Below are 21644 nucleotides of genomic sequence, written 5' to 3'. Positions count from 1 at the left end.
CCCCGGTGACGCCCCGGTGACGCTGGGTGTCCTTTCCGCGGCACCCGATTCACACGGGCGCCCTCCTCCGAGTCTGCCTCCTTTCACGGAGCCAATTTGTAAAGATTCAGGAGGGAGGCTTCTTGGATGTTTTTCTAGAAGCAGCGAGAATCAACAGCAACGGAAAAGCCTGTCGTCACCAGGGTGGGGTCCACGTGGCAAGGCCTCGGATGGGCGGAGCCGGGAGCAGACGCCGCCTGCGGCCCAGCAGCTGTGAGCCCAGAGTCAGCAGATGTTTTCTCACTGTCAGGCGGGTGGATGCTGTCACTCCGTTGCCGCGGCCGTGGACAGCAAAACGTGGAGACAGGGGGCTGGAGCCTGGGGGACTGCTGGGGCCCCCGGGGCCTGGCTTCCTGCACCTCGGCGTCCAAGCATTGTACCCTATTCTCTCTCCCATTCTCCCATTTACTCCCATCTGCCCCACCCCTCCCCCCATTAACTTCACGCGGACACCCCCCTGCAGCCTTTAAAGGCCTCCCCTGCCCCTCCCCGCAGCCCCACACTGGCCTCCCCCTTATTCACCCTGCACATTGCAGATGCATTCCTCAGTGAGCCCCGGGGGCCTTGCAGTGACCAGGAGCCTCCTGACTGTGGCCCTGAGGCCCTCAGGGGAAGGGGAGGACAGGGACATGCGTGAGACCACTGGAGCCCGAGCTGGGGGCCCTGGCCGGTCCGGGGGTCTGCCCTGCCAGGGGCCGCATAACTGGGCGCCCTGCAGAGAGGCAGACGCAGGAGGCCCAGCCCCGGCAAGGGCGTGTGCTCTGCTCCCTCCATTCTGCGAGTCCCACCGCGGAGGACCACTGCTCATTTTTGTGCCTCTTTTCCTCATCCCCACCCCCTCTTAAAGTAATGCCTTGCAGCATGTGTATGAATATATGATGAAATTGAGTTCATCTGGATTCAAAGAATTTGCTCATCTTGCTAATACTCGTTCCCCTTCTCTACCAGCACACAGAGAATACACCGCTGTTACGCAGGAGAGCGGCGTCTGAGTGAGCTGAGACCCATTGAATGGATGCCCGCTGGGCTCCAACGAGTATCACCACATACCTCCGTCGCCGGGGCCTGGGGCGGTCTTTGTAAGCACAACTCTGGCCACTCTGGTAGGAAGGGAAGGACAGTGTCCTAGGTTTTCCTCTGCTGCTGGGGAACATCTTGGCCCCTGAGTCACAGGCGCCCTTATGACATCACGGCTCTCTCCCCGCCTCCTCTCTTCCTTCCGGAGCTGCGGCTGGAGGAGGGCAGACCTGAGGGTGGCGGGACACCTGGCCCCCAACCATGGGTAATGTAGCGCAGGCCTCAGGGGCTCCGCCCTCCAACCGGAGCCCTGGACGTTTCCCGCGCGCTGGGAGACGGCCAGACGCCCCCAAACTCTCTGGGAGGTCAGCGCAGGTCTCACAGCGACCTCGGGGTGGAGCCCTCCTCCGTGTCTGAGGTACTAGGAAGGGCCAGGAGCTGAGTGCCGGTTTGACTTGGCCCCCAGGGAGAGGGCACTTGTACGTTCTCCATCCTTTCCTCTCTAGACTCTGATTACAGGAGGACGGAAACCTTGCAAGTTATAATCACAGATAATGATGACATCCCATGGATAGAACAGGGCTTGGGAGCAAAAGCTAGAAGGGACCCCGCCCATGCCCTCCCCACCCTCCATGGGCGGATGGGTCCAGATTCGCCTGTGTTGGGGAGAGCTCCACCTTGTGATGTCTCTGACCCTTGTGGTCCAGCAGAGTGAACCAAAGCCCTGTGACTATGCGATTTATTGCCTGGAGGTGCTCCAGCGAACGGAAGGGGTACTGCTCAACGTTACACCAGGCCAGGGGCGCACGCCCAGGTGTGCCAGGCCAGCCAGGGCAGACAGCCACCGAGCACCGAGCTGGAGTGAACAGGTGGCGACTCCCCCTGGGCTGTCCTGTTCCCCATTTCCCTCTTAGGCTGAGAGGCGTGGGTCTGGCCGGGGCATGTGGGGTGTGCCAGCGAGCGGGCCAGAGTGCGCCCCCAGGCCACACAGGGTGGGGAGCCATGAGGCAGGGGCTGCGCTCGGGAGCGCAAGGCCAACGGGCACGACGGGCCTAGAAGCGTGTGTGCGTGTGCATGTGCATGTGTGGAACTTTGTGCTGATGTGGTAGTGAGTGTGTAAGCTCTTCATCAACTGTGCGAGGTGGAGGGATTTTTTAATATCGCAGCGGGGCAGGGGAGAGACAGCAGGCCGCGGGTTAGCCTGACATCAGAGGTGCAAGGACGCGGGAGCAAAGGACGTCACGGTTCCAGCAGATGCGGGGAGGGGGTCCTGAAGAGAGGAGACAGAATCGCGGGTAGGAGGTCTGGTCCAGGCGAAGCCTGGGTCGGTTTCACCTCTCTGCCTGGTCTATCTTGTGTAGACTGGCCCGTCAGGTGGGTGAAGTTGCAAGCGCAGGCGCAGCTCCGTTGCACAAATGGAGACCCTGAGACTCGGGAAAGATGATGTGTCCATGTCCACGCATGGCAGAAGCAGGACACTTACTAGGTTTCCTGGATCCAGCTCTTGCCAACGGCCCCCCTGAAGAGTCAGAGGGAGGACCGGTTGTTGACAGAGGGTCAGGGCCCCTTCCGGGCCCACTTTAGGGCCGAAATGTGTGCGTTTCTTAGGATAAGAGTCCCGTTTTCTCTTACAAGGCCCCAGAAAAATTAAGATCATGATGACCCGAGAGGAAGCGGCCAAGTACATCCAGGCCTGGTGGCGGGGCACCCTGGTGCGCCGGACGCTGCTGCACGCGGCGCTCAGAGCCGCCATCATTCAGCGCTGGTGGAGGCAGGTGCTCGCCAAGCAGCTGGAGCGGCGGCGGCGGGCGGCACTCGACGCCTACGTGCGCAGGGAGTGGGCGGCCGTCAGGCTGCAGGCCTGGGTGCGCATGTGGCGCGTGCGCCTCCGCTACTGCCGCCTGCTCCACGCCGCCCGCATCATCCAGGTGTACTGGCGCTGGCACAACTGCCATTCCCGTGGCTTTATTCAGGGTCATTACGACATCAAAGAAAACCAACTAAATCTTCAACTGGAAATCTCTTTGGGCTCCGAGGTTTGCAGACTGCAACAGTGCACATCCTTTCCAATAAAGAATGATCAGGTCTGAGATATCTGTGTCCCCAGCTCGTTCAGGTCCGTATCGCAGAGGTCACTGAGCTAATGATGGCAGATGCTGGGCATCCCCTACATCGGCTCTGAGGAAGCGGCGGGGGTTGTACGGGGCCCTGTGCGGAGGACGGGGAGCCTGGGGCCGGATTAGCAGGCTGGTGATTGATTGGTAGGGCCGCCCCTAAGTCCGCCAGCCAGCCGTTCTAGTGGCCTGCTCGCTCAGTAGTTTTGCCACACGGAGTCCTGCGTCATCCTCTGCTTCCCTCTCCACTATCTCTAAAATATGCTATTTTAAAATTGTGATAAAATATACGTCACATAAAATTTGCCATTTAAACCAGGGTCCCCCAACCTCCAGGCCTGTCAGGAACGAGCCACGAGCAGCGCTCGCCTGAGATCTGCCTCCTGTCCCCGCTCCCTCTGGTCCCTGGTGCCAAAAAGGCTGGGTGGGGACTGTCGATTTAAACCATTTTAAGCAAACAGCTCGGTGACATTAATAGGCTCACTTTGCTGTGAAACTGTCACCGCCGTCCAGCTCCGGAACCTCATTCATCTTGCAGAATTGAAACAATCCATTAGACAGTAATTCTCATAATTCTCCATTCTCCCCTCCCCCAGCCCCAGGCAACGACCGTTTCACTTTTGGTCTCTATGAATTTGACCCCGTATCACCCGGGACTGGAATCCTGCAGTACTTGTCCTGACTGACTGATTTCACTGCTTCCCGCTTGTGCTGGAATCAGAAGCACCTGCTCCTAATTTATTAACCAAATAAACTGCAAAGCTCAAGTTCCAACACACACGCGCACACACACACCGTTTTACACAAGTACACACTATGTGGCAGATTCATGGGCAATCACCAAACACTGGACACAACTCCCAAGTCCTTCAACTGGTAAAAACCTCTGGTTCCAGGGAGTGGAACGCCACTCAGCAATAAAAACAACACTCACAGAGAAATCTCGGATTCATTATGCTAAGTGAAGATACCAGGCGCAAAAGGCCACAAACTGCCATCCCTTTTATCCAGCATTAAGGCAGAGCAGCAGGCCCACACGCAGGTCAGCGACCTCTAATCTGGTGGGGGGGTCGCCGCGGACCACAAGGGGGCGCCGGGGAAGTTTGCTTTATGGAGTTGGAAGCTCAGTTATTAGGTGAATATACAGATTCTATGATGTCAAAGAATTATTGTGACTCTTGAAAGATATAATATTGAGGTTATAATTTATAAAGTTCTCACCTATTGACACATACTATAGTACTTATGGGTTAAATGATATGCTTTTTGTGGTTTAGCAAAAATAATTGCTCAGAACGTATCATTTTTTATATCGCTTAGCAATTATTTTTGCTAAAAATATGTTTCTTAGCAATTCTTTTTTAAAATACATATTTTTTGAATTTGTTGGGGTTAATTAAATAGGTTGCAAGTGGACAATTCCATCATATATCCTCTGTGTACTGTATTTTATGGTCGCCACCCAGAGTCCAGCCTCCTTCAGAACTGGGTGTGTCGATAAGGAGAGAGCCGTGAACTCAGGGAGTGCAGTGGAGAGAGGGTGCCGAAGGTAAGACAGAGGGGTACCCGCTGGCCTCGGCCGCTGGAATGTTGGGGACGTCGATCCGCCTATCTCAGTGAGAGGGCTGGAAGCCTAAACTGGCATGGGCTGAAGACAAAATGGTAGGAGCAGAAGTGGAGTGACAAGTTTTGCTGTGAGGAGGAGCAAAGGACTGGGGCAGGAATGGATCAAGGCCGTGTTTCCGAAGATGGCCGAGGCAGACACCAACAACGTGGAGGACGCGCGGGGTCCAATACTTGGAGATGGCAGGCAGCCAGGTCGCGGAGGAGCTGGCCTTGGACTGGACCGCAGACGCTTTGTTCACTGCGGCGGCGGGAGGGAAGGCAGGGAGTGTGGGCGAGGCGGCGCTGGGGTGGGGGCGCGTTGGCGCAGAGGCAAGGGCCAGCCTGGTGCCACGCCTTCAGCCAGGCGTGGGGTGATGGATGTCATCACGGAGTTCTAGGGGGAGGAGTGGAGTTGGGCACTTGGAGAGGAGGTGGTATGAATTCAGGGTAGCCAATACAGGGTCCAGCACCAATAACGCCCCTTTTTTATTACAAAATCTGTTATTACAAGATCCTAAGCATGCAATTCTGTAACATAACAATATTACACTCAAGCACACCCTAGGACATTTTAGGTGAAGTGTTAGCATTAAAACTATAAATTATGACACCCATACTCCTACCTGCCAACTGCACTCCAGCGGGCCTCACTCCCCGCCGGCCGCTGTAGAAATGCGAACTCGGTGGAGGAGGGCACTGGAACCTGTGTGGCGGAGACCTGCACCGTGAACACAGCTGAGATCCTGCCTCACGGAGTCAGCTTCGTTCCAGCCACGCCCCTCCGGCAGGCACGGAGCCGGTAAACGGCTGAGTCCGTCCCATACGTTTGTGGGGAGGGGGGCCAGGGGGGTAGGCTGTGCAGGGTGGAGATGACAATAATTAACCACAGAATCTGAAGTGGGTCAAGGAAGGTGCCAGGGTAGGTCAAGAGTGATGGCTGGAAAAAAAAGGGGGAAAAAAAAAGGCAGGGTCAATAGATTGGACGAATTTATCACACCTAAAGGGACATCCTGTTGGGGGTATTTGAAAGGGACACAGGAAGGAGGGAATACAGGATTCCGAGAATGGAACTCTAGACAGGGTGATTTGGGCAATATATTGTACAATGATTGATGACGGTGAGGTCTAGGGCCAGGCCGTCCAATGCAATAGCTAGTAGCCACATGGGGCTATTTAAACTCAAATTATTTTCTTGAAGATTTTATTTATTTTTAGAGAGAGGGGAAGGGAGGGAGAAAGAAAGGGAAATATCAGTGTGTGGTTGCCTCTCGTGCGCCCCCTACTGGGGACCAGGCTTGCCACCCAGGCCTGTGCCCTGACTGGGAATTGTACCGGTGACCCTTTGGTTCGCAGGCTGGCGCTCAATCCGCTGAGCCACACCAGCCAGGGCTAAATGTAACCTAATTTAAATAAAATAAAATAAAAAATTTCATTCTTTAGCTGTGCTAGATGCATTTCCAGGGCTCCACAACTATGTGTGACCAGTCGCTACCATATTAAACAGCACAGGTATGGAACATCACAGAAAGTTCTATTGCATAGGCTGCTTTATTATAACCATGGGAGTGAGTGGCTGAGGAAGGGAGCCAAAGAGGTTTCTTAGAGGTAAAAACGAAGGAGATCCGTAGGATCCCTTTGGCCCATGACAAGATCACCGGGAACGGGGGCAGGAGGAGGGGCCTGGGAGAGTGGAGCGAGCCTTTTGTGGCGCAGCCTTCGGGGAGAGAGGTGCGGGTGAGGGGACTGGGCAGACAGCGATGAAGGGCTGTGAACCTGTTTTCTGCTAGTCCCGGGGCTATCAGCATGCCCGGTGTCCCCAACACAGGGCCAGCCTCCTGTCCTTCCCCCGAGGCAGTGTCACACTCCTCCTGGAAGAGTCCCCCGCGCTGGCATTGTCTCTTGGTGCTTGCAAAAGACACCTTGCCGGTGGTGTCCCCACCCCAGGCTGGCAGGGAGGAGCCCTGGAGTCCATTGTCCTGTGCAGAGGCCCCCCAGCCTTCAGGAGGACTCTGCCTCTCAGACCCCTGCGGGGAGTGGCCGGTGTGGGGACCAAGGGATGGGGCTGGGGGTGGGCACCGGCACTATGGACTCTGTCGTACGTCAGTGTAGGCTGGGGCCTCAGTTTCTATTTTGACAGCTGAATCTGTAGCCTGTGCTTCGGAACTGGGTCCGTGGGTATAGGGAGGAACCTCCCCGGAGGTTTTGCATGAAGAGGAGGCAGTGTGGCCTATGTCCTAAAATGTCCCTTTGCTGGTGGAGACCATGAGACACACCAGATCAGGTCAGACCTTTACTGGGAACACAAGCCCTCAGGGTTGGTGATCTCAATGTGGAACTGCAGGTGAGTAGCCGTGACGACACAGTGGCCCCGGAGGAGCTCACAGGTCTGGCAGTTGTGGCAGTTCCAGTGGTACTGGATCACGTAGATGGCGCTGAGCACCTGGCAGTACCGCCAGTGGATGCGCCACATGCGGACCAGAGACTGGAGCTTGACCGCTGCCCTCTCTCTGATGACGTAGTTCAGCAGGGCCGCCCTCCGCTTCCTGTGCAGCATCCTGCCCAGCGTCTGCCTCCACCAGCGCTGGATGGCCCAGGCCTGCAGCGCCGCGTGCAGCAGCGTCCGGCGCACCAGGGTGCCCCGCCACCAGGCCTGGATCTTCCCAGCTGCTTTTATTTGTCTTTTCAAATCCTTTTAGGCAGAGATAAAAGAAACCTCTCAGGAAACCTCCTGCCACCCACTTCCAGGATTTCCTGGAAGGGTCCTGGAGTCTCTTAGTCATCAGCCCTTGTTCGGAGAGTTTGGATGAGGTGGCAAGACACTGACTGCGAGCCCAGGCCTGTGTGGCGCGCCCTCCTCTGCCGCTGTGGGCACTGGGTGCTGGCCTCCTCCTCCAAATGTGTCGCAGGTGCATGGGCCAAAGGAGAAGCCACGAGCCACGAGGAGGGTGCCTGTGGGATGTGAGGGCCTTTGGTAGGCACACCCCGCTCGGCGTGCTCAGTGGCTTTGGGAAGCTTGACTTCCTAATGCTGTCACCTGCCATCCTCTGCCGGCTCCAGCCCCACACGGGCTGGGCCAAGGCCTCGTTGTCCCAACAACGGATTTAGCTGCTGTGCTGTGTTTTCAGCCCCCGCACCTCGTCGCTGCTCCCGCCTCCCCACATTTTGAACATTCTAGTCTCGAACTCCGAGTCCTCCCCCGGTCAGCTCCCAGGCCCACACGTTTGTCCTCTCCGTTTGCTCTGCCCCACAGTCAGACGCAGACCCTTGAGCCCTGCTGAGAGGCAGCGGAGGAGAAAGGGGCCAACGCTGGGCCGATACTGGGCCGAGGCTCCGCGATTGCAGACCCCGGGCCCTGCTGAGGCACAAGCCCATTGCCTCAGGACACAGACAGACGCGGTCTGGGTATCTCTTAACTACATAGAGATTTTACCCACCTTTTTAGTTCTCTTCTGCTTCTTTGGCAATACAATTTCTTCCTCTTCCTCGATCACAATTAAAATGAGATTGCCTTGTGTCTGTCATTGCATGGAAATGGGAAACGGAGGGAGGAGTTAGGGTGCTGCGTCCCTCCAGGGCTCTGACGGACACCCGCTGCCTCTGCATTCTGTCTTTCCCCGCGACCCCTGAGTGCTGGCAGGTCCCACCCACCCCTGGCCTGCCTAGGAGATGTGGCCGCATCTCTTACACAGAATCGAACGCTCATGCTTGTCTTTAGATGGTTTTTTAGGCTTGGTTTCTCTGCTTCCCAAGGTCTGGCGGGAGTAGCAGGAGGGAGAGAGCTGTGAGTTCACAATCGCATTGTGACCCAAGGGTTGAGTTTTCCTCAGCGGGCAAGCCCTGCCCACACGCCTCCTGGCAGAGGTGCAGCAAGGTTTGGTGCACCAACAGGGCGTTGGAGTGCCATCCCCCGCCAGGGCTCTCCTCCAATCAGCCCCCTCTCCGTCCTTCTCCTGACCACCCGCAGGGGAGAGCAAGAGGGACCCTGGCAGTGTCGTCTCCGACTTGGCTCTCCTGACCGCCCTTGATTCAGGCCCCAGGGCCCCAGTACACGGTAGGGAGCAGAGAGGCTGCACAGGCCTGGAAAGCGGTAAAATAAAGAAGGCTATTAAAGATGCACCAGAAATAAGGCACCACAACCAGGTAGATTCCTATTCAATCTTCAAAAACTTACCATTTTAGAAGTTTCCACTGTGACGAGTTACTCAGAGCTACGCCTAAAGGTAGAAATGCCTGTCGAGCCTGCCAGAGTGTCCTGTGGGACTTAGACCGCGTGCATTGATCTGGTGGAGAAAGGTGATCATGGGTATACAGAGTTCCTTCTAACAGTTGTGGACTATCCCTCCATTTGCTTAGGAATTCTTTTATATTTTTCTAAAAAGTTTTTAAAATTTTGTCTGTAAAGAGCTTTGTTCTTGAGATAGAAGTCACTTCTTAAAACTTACCATTTGAAATGGTGCAGTTCAGTCGATTTTAGTACATTCACAAAGTCGGGCAACTATCACCACTGTCTGATTCCAGAACGTTCTCATTACCCCTGAAATAAATCCCATACCCATCAGCAGTCCACCTCCACTCTCCCCTCCCCCAGTGTCTGGCCACCGCCCACCCACACACTCACAGAGTGCTCTGTTTTGGATATTTCATACAGCTGGACTCACACAGGGCTGACTTTTGCTTGGCACAGTGTTGTCAATGTTTGTTCACGCTGTAGCACGTCTCAGTACTTCCTCCCTTTCCATGGCTAACTAATATTCCATTGCATGTACACACCGCATTTTAACATCCATCCTTCAGCTAGGGGACCTTGGAGTTGCTCCTGCTTTGTGACTGATCAATAAAGCTGCTGTGACTATTAATGTCCAAGTCTCTGTACGGGCATGTCTTCAGTTCTCTTGGGTATGTATCTTTATTTTCTTACTTATTTTTTATGTGAAGACATTCCAGACTTCTGAGAGAATAAAAGATCTATATTGGTCTCTGCCTCCAGTTCTGGGCACGGAACTCCTAAAATCCTTGTGATTTCTTAAGGCATTAGAGCATAAGAAACATCTTCTGTTTAATATTCGCTCTTGGACCCCAGATCCTGACAAAGGGCTCCTGAAATCCTTGTAATTTCCTGGGTAGTAGGAGTGTCTTTTGTTCTAATAGGGTGATTCTGGGCGGGTCTCTGGGTGGGTCCCTGTGTGGGTCTCAGAGGTGAGCTGGTCACTGCGAAGAAGCAGCCATAGTAGCAGCTTGGAATTCTCAGCCCAGCCTGGCCCCCATTCTGTTGAGAAGGAGGAGTTGAAAATGGAGTTTCCAAGCATCAGAAGGAAAGTGTTTTGTATGAGTAGCAAAGAGACAGACAGGAGAAAGGCTCCTAAGAGGGAGAAACTGGGCTTTTTACTGACCCAGGAGGGAAGGGCTGCAGCTTTCTCTGAGTCTGTGTGGTTCGCTAGAAGCGCAGCCACAGCATCACCTGGAGATGAGCCAGAGACCTGCATCCTCGGGCCCCATGGGAATGAATCGGACCGAATCGGACCGAATCGGACCGAATCGGACCGAATCGGAACTGCGGGTGCACGTGCGCTCCGCGGGACTGGACGGTTGCTGGGACTGGGACGTCCCGCCTCCCTCAGTCCCGCCCCATAGCAGGCTCTCTCTGGGGGCGGGGCTCCCACCGGCCCCAGGAGGCGCAGCTCAGCGGGCACCCCGGGGCGCAGGGTGTGACCCTGGGGCACAGATCACCACCCAGTCTGCAGTGTTGACGAGGGCCGCCGGCAGGAGGGGCCCCACAGCCCACCGAGTCCCGGGCCCTTGTTCCGGGATGGCGGCCGGTTGCCCACGGCGCCCCTGCCGGGGAACCACGGGGTCGGGGTCGCAGCCCTCCCTAGCCATCCGGCACCAAGCGGTCAGTCGTCCATCTGCCCCTTTGAAGAGACAGGAAAGAGTGCGAAATCTTCAGGCGACAAAGCAAACTCATAGAGGAGTGTCTTGGGAAGTTTGTCCTTCTGTGGTCCTGAATATAAGATGAAACCACGCTACCTGGTGACTCGCTTTCTTCAGGGACGTTCAGCTCTTCTGGTGCTGACCAAGTAGGGGAAGGGGAAGGCTCTCCCAAAAGTGGACAGAGGCCAGTGGCGGTAGCATTGGAGGAGAGCGCTCCCTCCGCAGAGAGCACGGCCTGCGCGGGGAACAAGGGGTGCGTGCGGGAAGGCGTGGTGAGCAGTACAGCATCGCTGAGTCAAGTTCTGACGTCTTAAGACCCGAGACACAGGTGGATCCGTGCATAAAAATCAGAAGCTCTAACACAGGTGTTGACAAAATTTTTTTTGTGAAGGGCCAGGTGGTATGTTAAACTTCCTGTTTATTATGTCTGTGTCTCCCCTACTGGCCTACAGGGCATCGTTGTCTGACCTCTGCCCTCAAGGACAGGAAGGCAGAGGTCAGAGCCCAGGGTGACTGAAGCCAACGTGGCTGTGTGGCCGGTTGTGAGAGATGACGAGGATGGGAGCAGAGCCACTGGAAGTGTGACGAGCGTTTGTTACCGCTGAGGTGAGAACCGCGAGTAAGTACTTAGGGAATTCACAACAAATTGAAATAGTAATTTTACGTACGTTCAAACTATAATTAAAAACACACTTTATATTCTATATGCTTTTCCTATTTCGTTTTCTCCGTTGTTTTACAAAAGAATTGGCCTAGGATGGATTGGATATTTAGAAAAATGGTCCTTCCGCACAGACAGCCTGACAGACGGGATGTCCAGAACACAGGAGTGGACAACGCAGGTGGTCAGCGGCGCTGAAGGCCAGGGCGTCACCCAGCCAATGCTGATGCCACGAAGGGTGGCGGCATAGCTCTGTCTGGCGCCCTAGAGAACCTGGTCCTCAGGAGGGAGGCAGGAGGCAGAGCTGACGTCCCTCACGGATCTGAGACCTGCTGCTTCACAAAGAAGAGCGCGTCCCCGTTGGCGGGAAGCCCGCGCAGCCTGGGCCCAGCCGACCCGGGAGAGCAGCCCGACTCTGGTCCAGCGGCCGCCAAGCGGAAAGCTGACGGGTCGCAAGCCCAGGCCGGCCTGATGGCAGGCTGACACCGCGTGGCCGCAGGGACAGCTCTCAGAGGCGGAGGCGCCCAGAGTCCTCAAGTTTATAAGACCCCAACCCCTCCCAGCAGCAGGCCCAGGAGACAAGGATGGCACTGGGTCTGTGGAATGGGGCACCCGGCTCGGCATAAATGAGGACAGCCTCAGGTGGCAGCTCCGATTTGGACAGACTCAGGGGCATACGGTCCCCAGTCCAGAACACAGGCCGCAGGCACTGAGGGGCAGGCCACAGGGGAGGGGAGCCTGTACTGAAATGAAGCCTTTTCTCAAGTATGGGAGGAGGGGCGGGGCCTGCGCTTGGGGATCCCTGCGGTGTGGGAGTCACTGAGCCCCACCAAGCCTGGTCAGACATTTATTGGGCCATTGAGCCACCTCTGCAGTATGTCAGATGGACAGGATTTCAACGTGGAACTCCAGCCTTTTGGCAGCGGCCGCGGCGGGCTCCACCCGCGGCCTGTCCTCGGCCAGCAAGGGGAGGCAGTGCCTGGGGGCCTGGAGGAGGCAGAGGGCGTTGCACACTTGGCAGTAGCGCTCTCGGCACTGGCACGTGCGGACCCAGGACTGGAGCCTGACCGCCGCCCGCTCCTGGATCACGTAGGCTTTCAGCAGGGCCTGCCGGAGCTTCTGCACCCGCCGCCACTGCAGCGCCCGCCACCAGACCTGAATCATCCAGGCACGCAGGGCGGCCACCAGCAGGGTCCGGCGAACCAGGGTGCCACGCCACCAGGCCTGGATCCTGCCAGCCGCCTTGGCTCGCGCCTTCAGACGCTGCTGCTCAAGGAGCTGCCGACCAAGCAAAGCAGAGGGCTCCCAGGGACCTCGTCGGCATCCGCCGCAGCCTTGTCAGCCACGGCTGCGCTCCAGCCTTCCCTCTCAGCCGCCCGCCTTGCCCCTGCTGGTTCTGAGGGCCCAGGACACCCTGGTGGGGCTTTGCTGCCACTTGTGTCTTGTCTGTGGTCTGTGGCTGCTCACCGTCTCATTCACTATATCCTCATCTTTCAAATGGGGTTATACAACTGTGGACCCAAAAGACCGAACTATCACCTGGCTGGCAGCCCCTTGCAGTACAGGCTTCCTCCGCTAGGTGGGCGCTCAAGGAACTCACCTGGATCAGGGCAACAGCTGGCGTTGCTATGAGAGGCTGCCCATTGCCCGGTGGGTGATTTAGGAGCGCACCTGCCTGCACCACACTGACTGTTCAGCAGTTTTTGACCAAAAAGGCCATTTCTCCCATGCCCCACCCTCCCTAGTCACCTGGTCTCCCCCCGAACCCCTATTTTTGTTTCTCTGGATGAGGAGCCCTCAGAAGGACACGTTTTGCTGATGTGGAAGAGGTGAAACAAAACAAAACAAAACAAAACAAAAAAAACGGCAGAAGCACTAAAAGGCATCCAAATCAACAGGTTCAAAAACGATTTGAGCCGTGGGAAAAACATCTTGCCAGGTGTATTGCATCAAACGGGGCGTACTTGGAAGATGACTGAAGTGTAAATGCGTAAGAATAAACACGCAATTTTCTTATAAATAAACTCCGGGGTTTCTGAGTCCCCCCTCGCACTTGCCCTGTGGTTGTCACAGCTTTGTGGGACCACTGGACACACCTCTGGCCCAGAAGAGCCCACAAGGGTGCGAGGAGGAACCTCACATTGAGGGCCCTGAGGCCCTGCCCCCGCCTGCTCCGCACCGTACACCCTGCCGCAGCGCCTGGGGGCTCCCCGCACCCCCTTCTTTCCACGTGCACGGCCACCTCTCAGTCACGCCCTCACCCTCTGGGACCAGGCCCCACCCTCTGGCCTTCCAGTACCTGCTGTTTGGGCCCCTGTCCCCATGGGCATCTGTCTGCATCCTGATCACCTGAGAGGGAGGGTTCATGGGGATGGGAGAGCACGCTGAGCTGACTCAGTGGGACCAGGGACTCCCGGGCACCCTGGGCTCGGGGCCACGACCTGTGATCTCTCCTGCTCTGGGCCCCACCTACCTTCCTCCGCAGCCTCTCCTCTTCCTCCTTATTTGGGCGGGACTTCTGTGATCAGAATGCAGGCAGAAAGCCTGAACTAGGACTGCCCCAGCCAAGTCCCCAGCTCCCCAGCCCTCCCTGAGTCCTGTGAAGTCACCTGGGGCCCCTACGCCCAGGCCAGCACCCCCACCCTGGGAGGGGTCTGTCTGCATCTTACGCAGCATCCACAGCCCATGGCTTGAGGGCGGTGGTCAGGTGTTCGCCCCCTTTCTGGCTGTGGCTCAGCGGGGCCTGGCCGGGGCCGGCGGGTGGTCACAGAGGGGACAGCAATGATGTCACAAGGGCACCTGTGACCCAAGGATCAGGGTGCCTTCTCCAGGCTCAAAGTTGGCTAGAGAGGCGGTACCTGCACGGTTCCCTCCTGCCAGGGACAGTCCTAGGTGGAACTACAGCCCCTGTGAGTCTGTCCTCCTCTGAGGCGGAGCCCTGACCGGGCCCCACACGGCCACCTGCCATCAGCCCTGAGGGGAGCAGTGCCGGGGAAGGGGCGTGGGCCCCGGTGTCACTCCTTAGCGGGTGGGACAGTCCTTCCTCTCGGGGGGCCAGTGCGGGTACGCAGGGCGAGCAGGAGGGCCTGAGGAAGGGCCAGGACGGAGCAGCCTCAGCACTCTCCGTGGCCTCCCCCCTGCTGCCTTGACCCCTGTCCTCTGGGGCCACTTGGTGGCACTTAGCAAGCCTCCATGTGTTCCTTAAAACCGAGCAGGCCCTCCCATCCTGCTTCTGAAACTTAGTTGGCTGGAGGAATTTTCCAGGTACGAGCCATTATGTAGGCGACAGTGCCACACCCCCTGTAGGCCCCTCGGGGTGACAGTGGTCCTGTTTGAAAGATTCAGGGAGCCCTCCAGGCCTGCTCCCAAAGCCAGCCGCCTTCCGGCTGCTTCCAGCCCCGGTTCCCAGCTCCAGCCGCACTCGCCTCTCTTAAGGGGCTCTGGGGACAGCTCCCTCAGACTTCGGAGACAGCAGACGGGCCTCTTCCTTTCAAGGCACCACCTACTCTCCGGCAAGAACCCCAAGGCCTTAGCTGTCTCTCCCCTCGACTGCCCAGGGCGCCACTTTGCCATGGAGGTCTGCTCATGATTTAGTAATTTAGTGGTCACATTGCAATGACCATGAGCGCCCGTGACAGCCCCCGCAACCCGGAGCACACCCCGCATCCCTCTCCTGGCAGCTTTGCACCAGCACACACACAATGTCACCGCACTTAGTGGGTCCCTGTGCCCTCATGACCCCACAGCAGCTGTTGTTCTCATCTCTTCTCCACCGGTGCCTTCATTTCTCAGCCACCCGCAGTGACTGTCCACAGCAGGTTGTGCTGTGAGGAGTTCCTCCCGCGTGTCCTCGGCGCTGTGGGAGGTGTCAGTTAGGGAATGCACACTGGGGTGGCCTTCTGAGTCACAAGACAGGTGGCTCCTCCATGACACTAAGTCCTGCCAGATTGCTCTCCACAGTGGCAGCGCCAGTCTGACCTCCACCAATCGCTTCCTAATTTTTGCTGGACTGAGAGATGTGGTGTCCCCTTCCTGTGTTGCTTGGTTAAGCTCTACCCAGTGGTTCTCAAAGCGTGGTTCCCTAGAAGCGCAGCCACAGCATCACTGGAGACGAGCTAGAGACTCACATCCTCCGGGCCGGGACAACAGGAACTGCTGGGTGCACGTGCGCTCCGCGGGGAAAGCCGGACGCTGGTTCCGGGAAATGCGGCTCCAACAACATTTCCTGTAGTCCGGCCCCCGCAGCAGGCTCTCTCTGCGGGAGGGGCGCCCACCGGCCCCAGGAGGCCGAGCTCAGCGGTCACCCCGGGATGCAAGGCGCCACCTCTGTGCGCTGCATCGCGGGGGCCGCAGGCAGGAGCCCCACAGCCCTCCGAGTCCACCCCCTTGTTCCAGGACTGGCCGCTGGTTGCCCACGGCGCCCCTGCCCGGGAACCACAGGGTCCTCCCCCTCCACTCTGGGCTCGCAGGTGACCGCCCAGGGAGAGGTCCGCACGCAGCCCTGCTGCCTGAAGGCGATTAGCTGATCACTCCTGACTCCAAGCGCCTTCCCTCGTCCCGCATGACACAGCGTTATGAGAATGTGCTGGTCTTCCAGGCGCTTCGCACAGAGATAATTCCACATTTATTGTTAGGGATTCCCCAAGCACGCCTCCTACCAGTTTCTAATTCAAAGCCATTTTTGAAAACGTCTTCCTGAAAAGCAGCTCATAAAATTTACTTCTCAGTGTTTAATAATCGTCAGCTCTCCTGCTCCTCTTTGCCGTCCTAGCTGACTTATGTGAAAGGGGGTTCACTGGCTCCCAAAGCTAGGAATTCCCCCAGTCTCGCTAGTGGCAGATTCAGGTGTGGCTGGATCCAGTGGCCCAGAGGGATCCTTAGGACTTCGTCTCTGTCTTTCTGCCTGCGGCTCTCCTGTCCTCTGTGTGGGCTCCGCTCTCAGTGAGCTGTTCTTGTGCTGTGTCCCCAAGATTCTGGCTTCATAATCCTGAAAGTCAGCGGTCCTGGTCATTAACCAAAGGAGATCTGTCCCTACCACGGGACAGACCCAAGCTCTGACAAGGGACGAAGCACTGAGCATGCTACCGTGAGGAGGAAGCCCGCACACATCACGTTAGATGAAACGAGACACAAAACCGTGGACTCCATTTCTATGAACAGTCCACACCAGCTAAACCCACAGAGAGAGAACGTAGGCCAGAGGTTGCCAGCAGCTGAAGGAGGGGGTGTTAGGGAGTTTGTGATGCTTCATGGGCACGAGATTTTCTTTTAGGACGATATAAATATTTTACTTTTTGAAGATTCCATCTATTTATTTTTAGAGAGAGGGGAAGGAGAAAGAGAGGGAGAGAAACAATGTGTGGTTGCCTCTTGAGCGCCCCCTACTGGGGACCCAGCCCACAACCCAGGCCTGTGCCCTCACTGGGGATCACATTGGACACCTTTTGGTTCCTAGACTGTTACTCAATCCACTGAGCCACACCAGCGAGGGCGATACAAATATTTTAGAAATGGAAATACAGACAATAGTGACTGTTTAATGCTGCGAATGTACCGAATGCCTCTGAATAGTTCATCTTATATTAGCGGTTAACCTTATGTGGTTAATCTAAACATGGTTACGTGAATTTCACTTATGTTTTATATATACCTATATATGAAGTGTCCTTTGATGCGATGGTTGGTCAGGTGCGGCCCTGAGAGAAAGGGAGAGGCACAAGAAAACGCATGTTAAACTTCGGGTCTCAGCCGCTCCAGAGGAGGTCACTGCGTGTCATTCGGGGTCACAGGAGAGGCACTTGGCTTTAGTCAGGTGGAAGAAGACAGCAGGGAGAAAGAGCTTTTGCTGGGGCCTTTATTGGAGTGGGAAAGGCAAGGCAGAGCAGGTCACCAGTTTAGGACCGGCTAGTGGGCCCCAGATGCCTGTACCTGGCCTGGGGAGGAGAAAGCCAGAAAAACATTTCCCCCTGAGGTGTGCAGGCCCGAGGGGGGAGGGGCAGCTCTGGACTGGTACGTGTGCAAACAAATCGCAGGCGTGCTGAGGGCCGAGTCCTCGGCCTGTGCCCAGAACTGCCCGGTCCTGGGAGGGCTGGCCTCTCCCAAACCAGGAAGGAATCTTTTTTTTTTTTTAAGATGTCAAATGCCATAATATACAGAAAATAAAAAATATATACACAATAATATGGGGTGGGCAAACATAAGTTTGCAGTTATGAGTACACAGAGTTTATTCTTGTATGACTTATTTATTTTATTATTTATTATTACTAACCTACTTTTGCCTGCCCTCGAGCATGCCCTCCAGGGCTGGGCATAGAAAATAGGAAACATGGTTAAATAACCCCAGGTCTTCATGAGGACTTTCATTTCTTTTTTTATTTCATTTTTTAAAAGATTTTATTTACTTTTAGAAGAGAAGGGAGAGAGAAAGAGGAGAGAAACATCAATGAGTGGTGGCCTCTCCCACACCTCCTGCTGGGGACCTGGCTCGCAACCCAGGTGCGTGCCCAGACTGGGACTCGAACCAGTGACCCTTTGGTTCACAGGCCGGCGCTCAATCCACTGAGCCACACCAACCAGGGGATTAAGGACTTTCAAAGGCAGAGTCAGGAGCCGGAGCACACAGTAGGGGGAGGGAAAGCTGTTTTACTGTTTTTAAATCCTCACCTGAGGATACGTTTATTGATTTTAGAGCAAGAGAAAAGGGGGAGGAGAGAGAGGGGGAGATTAGAGAGAAACATTGACTGGTTGCCCTATAAGTGCCCTGACCAGGGATCATACCTGCAGCTTGGGAATGTGCCCTGACCGGGGGGGGGGGGGGCGGGGCACCTGCAACCTTTCGGTGCGGGGGCGACGCTCCAACCCACTGGGCACCCGGCCAGGGCGGGAGCTGTGTTACAGGCACCCGCCTTGCAGAGAGGAAGCTGGGGGCAGAGTCCAACCAGGTAGAGTGACAGCTGCACCTGGAGGAAGACAGTCCCAGCACAGGGGACAGCCGGTGCCCGCTGCATCGCGGGGCCTGCGGGACAGAGCAGGCAGGGAGGACTGAGAGGCTGTGCCGCCGGCCAGGGCGACCGCAGGCTTCTGGAGACCACAGGGGGGCTTCTGGGATTGCTCTGTATGTAACTGGAAGCCATGGGAGGTTTAAGAGCATCAGATGACACGCGCTTCCATGCTGCGCAGGTGCAGTGGTCACGGGTTACAGAGACCCCCCAAAGAGGAGGAGCGTCTCTAGTTGGCCCCAACGCTCCTAGCCAGGGCAGACGTTGCTAATCAATCACCGGTTAGTCCTAAGGGCACAGGACCCGCCGCAAGCCCTGCCGCTTCCTCGGAGCAGACCTCCGAGAGGCCCACTGTTGGCCTTCAGTTTCCCTGCCCCTCGGCTGAGACAAGCACCTCCCGGAGCTTGTCCGACAGAGACCCGGTGACACTGGGCTGGAGCAGACCTAATCAGTTCTTTATTGGGAATGGGATGCAGTCTGTAATCCGACAAATCTGTGATCCCAGAAAGATCTCAAGTTCAAGCCCGAGCTGGTTTGCTGTGAGTTTGTATCTCCCCCGCAAAACGCCATTGGCATGGCAGTTGTGCCAGCGCCAGTACGCCTGGATGATGCGGGCCGCGTGGAGCAGGCGGCAGTAGCGGAGGCGCACGCGCCACATGCGCACCCAGGCCTGCAGCCTGACGGCCGCCCACTCCCTGCGCACGTAGGCGTCGAGCAACGCCCCCCGCCGCCGCTCCAGCTGCTTGGCGAGCACCTGCCTCCACCAGCGCTGAATGATGGCGGCTCTGAGCGCCGCGTGCAGCAGCGTCCGGCGCACCAGGGTGCCCCGCCACCAGGACTGGATCTTTATGGCTTTCTTCTCTGCATCAGGGGGCTTCTTTTTGGGCTGGGGCGGAGGGAGATGGGAAAAAGAAGGGGCGCTCAGGCCACGTTTCTCACTCGCCTCCGCCCCAGGGTGTGCCCGGAAGGGGGCCTGACCCCTTCTAGTAACGGCCCCTCTTCAGAAGCTCAGGGACACCGGGTCTGGCACTGCTGGGGCCAGAGAACAGAGAGGTGTCCGGCCTCCGCCGCTCCTGGTTAACGGACACGGGCCTCTCACGCTGCGCTCGGAGCCTCAGGCTCCCGTCTGTCATACGCGGCATACCTGCCTCGTCTCCGCCGGGTCCGTGAACCTGGCTGGCCAGTCTGGAGAGCGCACGCCATGGTCTCTGGGTCAGAGGGCTCTCACGTTCCTCCTGGGCCTGACCACCTCCCTGGGTGCGCATGGCTTCCCAGTGGAGTCCAGCCGCAGGCTGGAGACAGGGCACCCTTGGCTTGCCCCTCACGCCTCATTCCAGCTCCCTGTCCAACCTCCTGTCTCTCTCTGTCCAGTCATGCAGTTTGGAGTCTCTCTCGTTAGCTTCTCACGTTCATCTCTTTTGGTTCTCACACCTTAGTCAAGCACACACGTGCACACGCACACGGACTCCCACAGGATTCTGGGTTTGGGTTCCCCTCTTACTTGGCCATGCCTCCCGCCTCCTGGCCCGCCCCACCCCACTCCCCAAGTCCGCACAGTGGGACTCCCAGTTGCCAGGGTTTCTCTTCCCTCTGAGGCTCCGGGTCTCAGGCCCCACCCTTCTTGGGCCCAGAAGGCGTAAGGAGAGGAGGGCGAGCGATGAGTCCGTCGCTGTCCTAGCAGCTCTGGGGAGGACGGCCCCTCAGCCTGGCGGGCCCCGGCCAGACTCAGTTTAAGACGGTTGTTCCTGCTCCATAGTTCAGAGCACTGCCTTTCGCGGACAGATGCGTGCTGGTTTGGATGGCACGTTCTGGGGCCATCCTGTACTCTAGGCCTCAGGGCAGCTAGCCTGTTACCGCTAGGCGAGTCGGGTCAGAGCGGGTACAAGCTGGGGTCGCCCCACTCTCAATGGGGAGGGCCTCCAGAGACCTACCTTTGGTGGAGGGGGTGGTGGGGGTCGAGGGGGTGGTGGGGTTGGAGGCTTATCCTCTTCCGGTTTCAGCACCATGACTTCAGACTCTTCTAACATTTCAGCAGACTGCCCACCCTGTAATCAGAGGGAGAAACGCAAGTGTAGGCTGTCCTCTGTCCACCTGTGAGCCATGAGCTCCGCGCTCTCCGCCACCTGCCTTGCCCGGAGTCCCCAGGTGCAGGATGGCTCCCGGGGAAACTGGAAATCTGCCCTCCTCGCCAGCACCCAGGTGGACTGGCTGTTCTTACACAGTATCTGATGCACGTGGCATGGAAATAGATGGTTCAAATCCCCTCAGGTCTTTCATCCCTTAGATTGTCCATAGTTAGGAGCTTGGTGACTCCATTCCCTTCAGATCTGTGCTCCTCCCACCGAGGCTCAGGCAGAAAGAGAGCAGGTGGGGAGAGCTGTGATGTCATAAGGGCACCTGTGACCAGGAGACCTCCCAATAGTTGAGTCCTTTCTGGTAAAAATGTGAAACTGCCATGAATGCCCTTGGCTAAGGAGGCGCAAGAGTCCAGGAACATTAGCCCATTGGCGCAGAGGCAGAAAAAGTCAGTCCTTCCAGTCTGGTCGAGAAATATATGAACGTGAGAATTTAAACACCATCAATAGGAAATTCATTTACATGGACTTCAGTTAAACAGTGGAACCAGATGATTAGAAAGAATGAGTTAGGAACCAAATTCTTTTTTACAAAGATTTTATTTCTTTATTTTTGGAGAGAGGGGAAGGGGGGAGAAAGGGAGGGAGAAAGAGAGAGAGAGAAACATCGACCGACTGCCTCTCGCACGCTGCCACCTGGGGATCGAAACTGCAACCCAGGCATGCGCCCTGACCAGGTATTGAACCGGTGACCTTTCACTTTTGAGGGACGATGCCCAACCCACTGAGTCACACTGGTCAGGGCTGGAACCAAATTCTTAAACAAATGGTTCAGAAGCAGATGAGAAAATGTCCAACATCATTAGTCATGAGGAAAATAAAAATGAGAACCACATGCCTTATGTCTAAGCGCACTAGAGAATGGCTGGAATAAGAAATACAACACCAGCCTATTGCCAAGGATCCGGAACACCTGGGCCTTCTCACCGCCGGCAGGCAGCGCGGAACAGGAGAGACCTTTGAACAATGGCCGGGAGGTTCCGATCTGGGTAGGCGGCTACCCACCCTATGACTCAGCAGTTCTGCTCTCAGCATTTTCCCAAGAAAAGTGAAAACACGTGTCTACAGAAGCTTTGCTCACGGTTGCTTGCTCATTACAACTTCATTGAAATAGGTCAAAGTTGGAAACAACGCGAATATTCACC

General features: G+C 56.6%; 4 protein-coding genes across 4 annotated transcripts; 1 reads left to right on the top strand and 3 right to left on the bottom strand.

Annotated features, from left to right (window-relative positions):
* The first annotated feature begins 2714 nt into the window (after window positions 1-2714).
* On the top strand, window positions 2715-3146 carry LOC129087670 (IQ domain-containing protein F5-like). The gene has a single exon (XM_054594612.1). The coding sequence runs from the start codon at window positions 2715-2717 to the stop codon at window positions 3144-3146; it is 432 nt and encodes a 143-aa protein (XP_054450587.1).
* A 3919-nt stretch (window positions 3147-7065) lies between these two features.
* Window positions 7066-8478, bottom strand: IQCF2 (IQ motif containing F2). Its single transcript, XM_054594611.1, has 3 exons — window positions 8461-8478; window positions 8210-8290; window positions 7066-7464 (listed from the first exon to the last, which is right to left on the bottom strand). The coding sequence occupies exons 1-3, from the start codon at window positions 8476-8478 to the stop codon at window positions 7066-7068; spliced, it is 498 nt and encodes a 165-aa protein (XP_054450586.1).
* A 3765-nt stretch (window positions 8479-12243) lies between these two features.
* Window positions 12244-14028, bottom strand: IQCF3 (IQ motif containing F3). Its single transcript, XM_054594610.1, has 3 exons — window positions 13987-14028; window positions 13838-13882; window positions 12244-12642 (listed from the first exon to the last, which is right to left on the bottom strand). The coding sequence occupies exons 1-3, from the start codon at window positions 14026-14028 to the stop codon at window positions 12244-12246; spliced, it is 486 nt and encodes a 161-aa protein (XP_054450585.1).
* A 4784-nt stretch (window positions 14029-18812) lies between these two features.
* LOC129087667 (IQ domain-containing protein F5-like) lies at window positions 18813-20370 on the bottom strand. Its single transcript, XM_054594609.1, has 2 exons — window positions 20296-20370; window positions 18813-19307 (listed from the first exon to the last, which is right to left on the bottom strand). The coding sequence occupies exons 1-2, from the start codon at window positions 20368-20370 to the stop codon at window positions 18813-18815; spliced, it is 570 nt and encodes a 189-aa protein (XP_054450584.1).
* Between the last annotated feature and the right edge of the window lie 1274 nt (window positions 20371-21644).

The sequence above is a fragment of the Pteronotus mesoamericanus genome, unplaced genomic scaffold (assembly GCF_021234165.1).
Source record: "Pteronotus mesoamericanus isolate MK-2021 breed Mesoamerican mustached bat unplaced genomic scaffold, CSHL_Meso_final scaffold_533, whole genome shotgun sequence".
NCBI lineage: Eukaryota > Metazoa > Chordata > Mammalia > Chiroptera > Mormoopidae > Pteronotus > Pteronotus mesoamericanus.
This window is presented reverse-complemented; position numbering and strand designations above follow the sequence as displayed.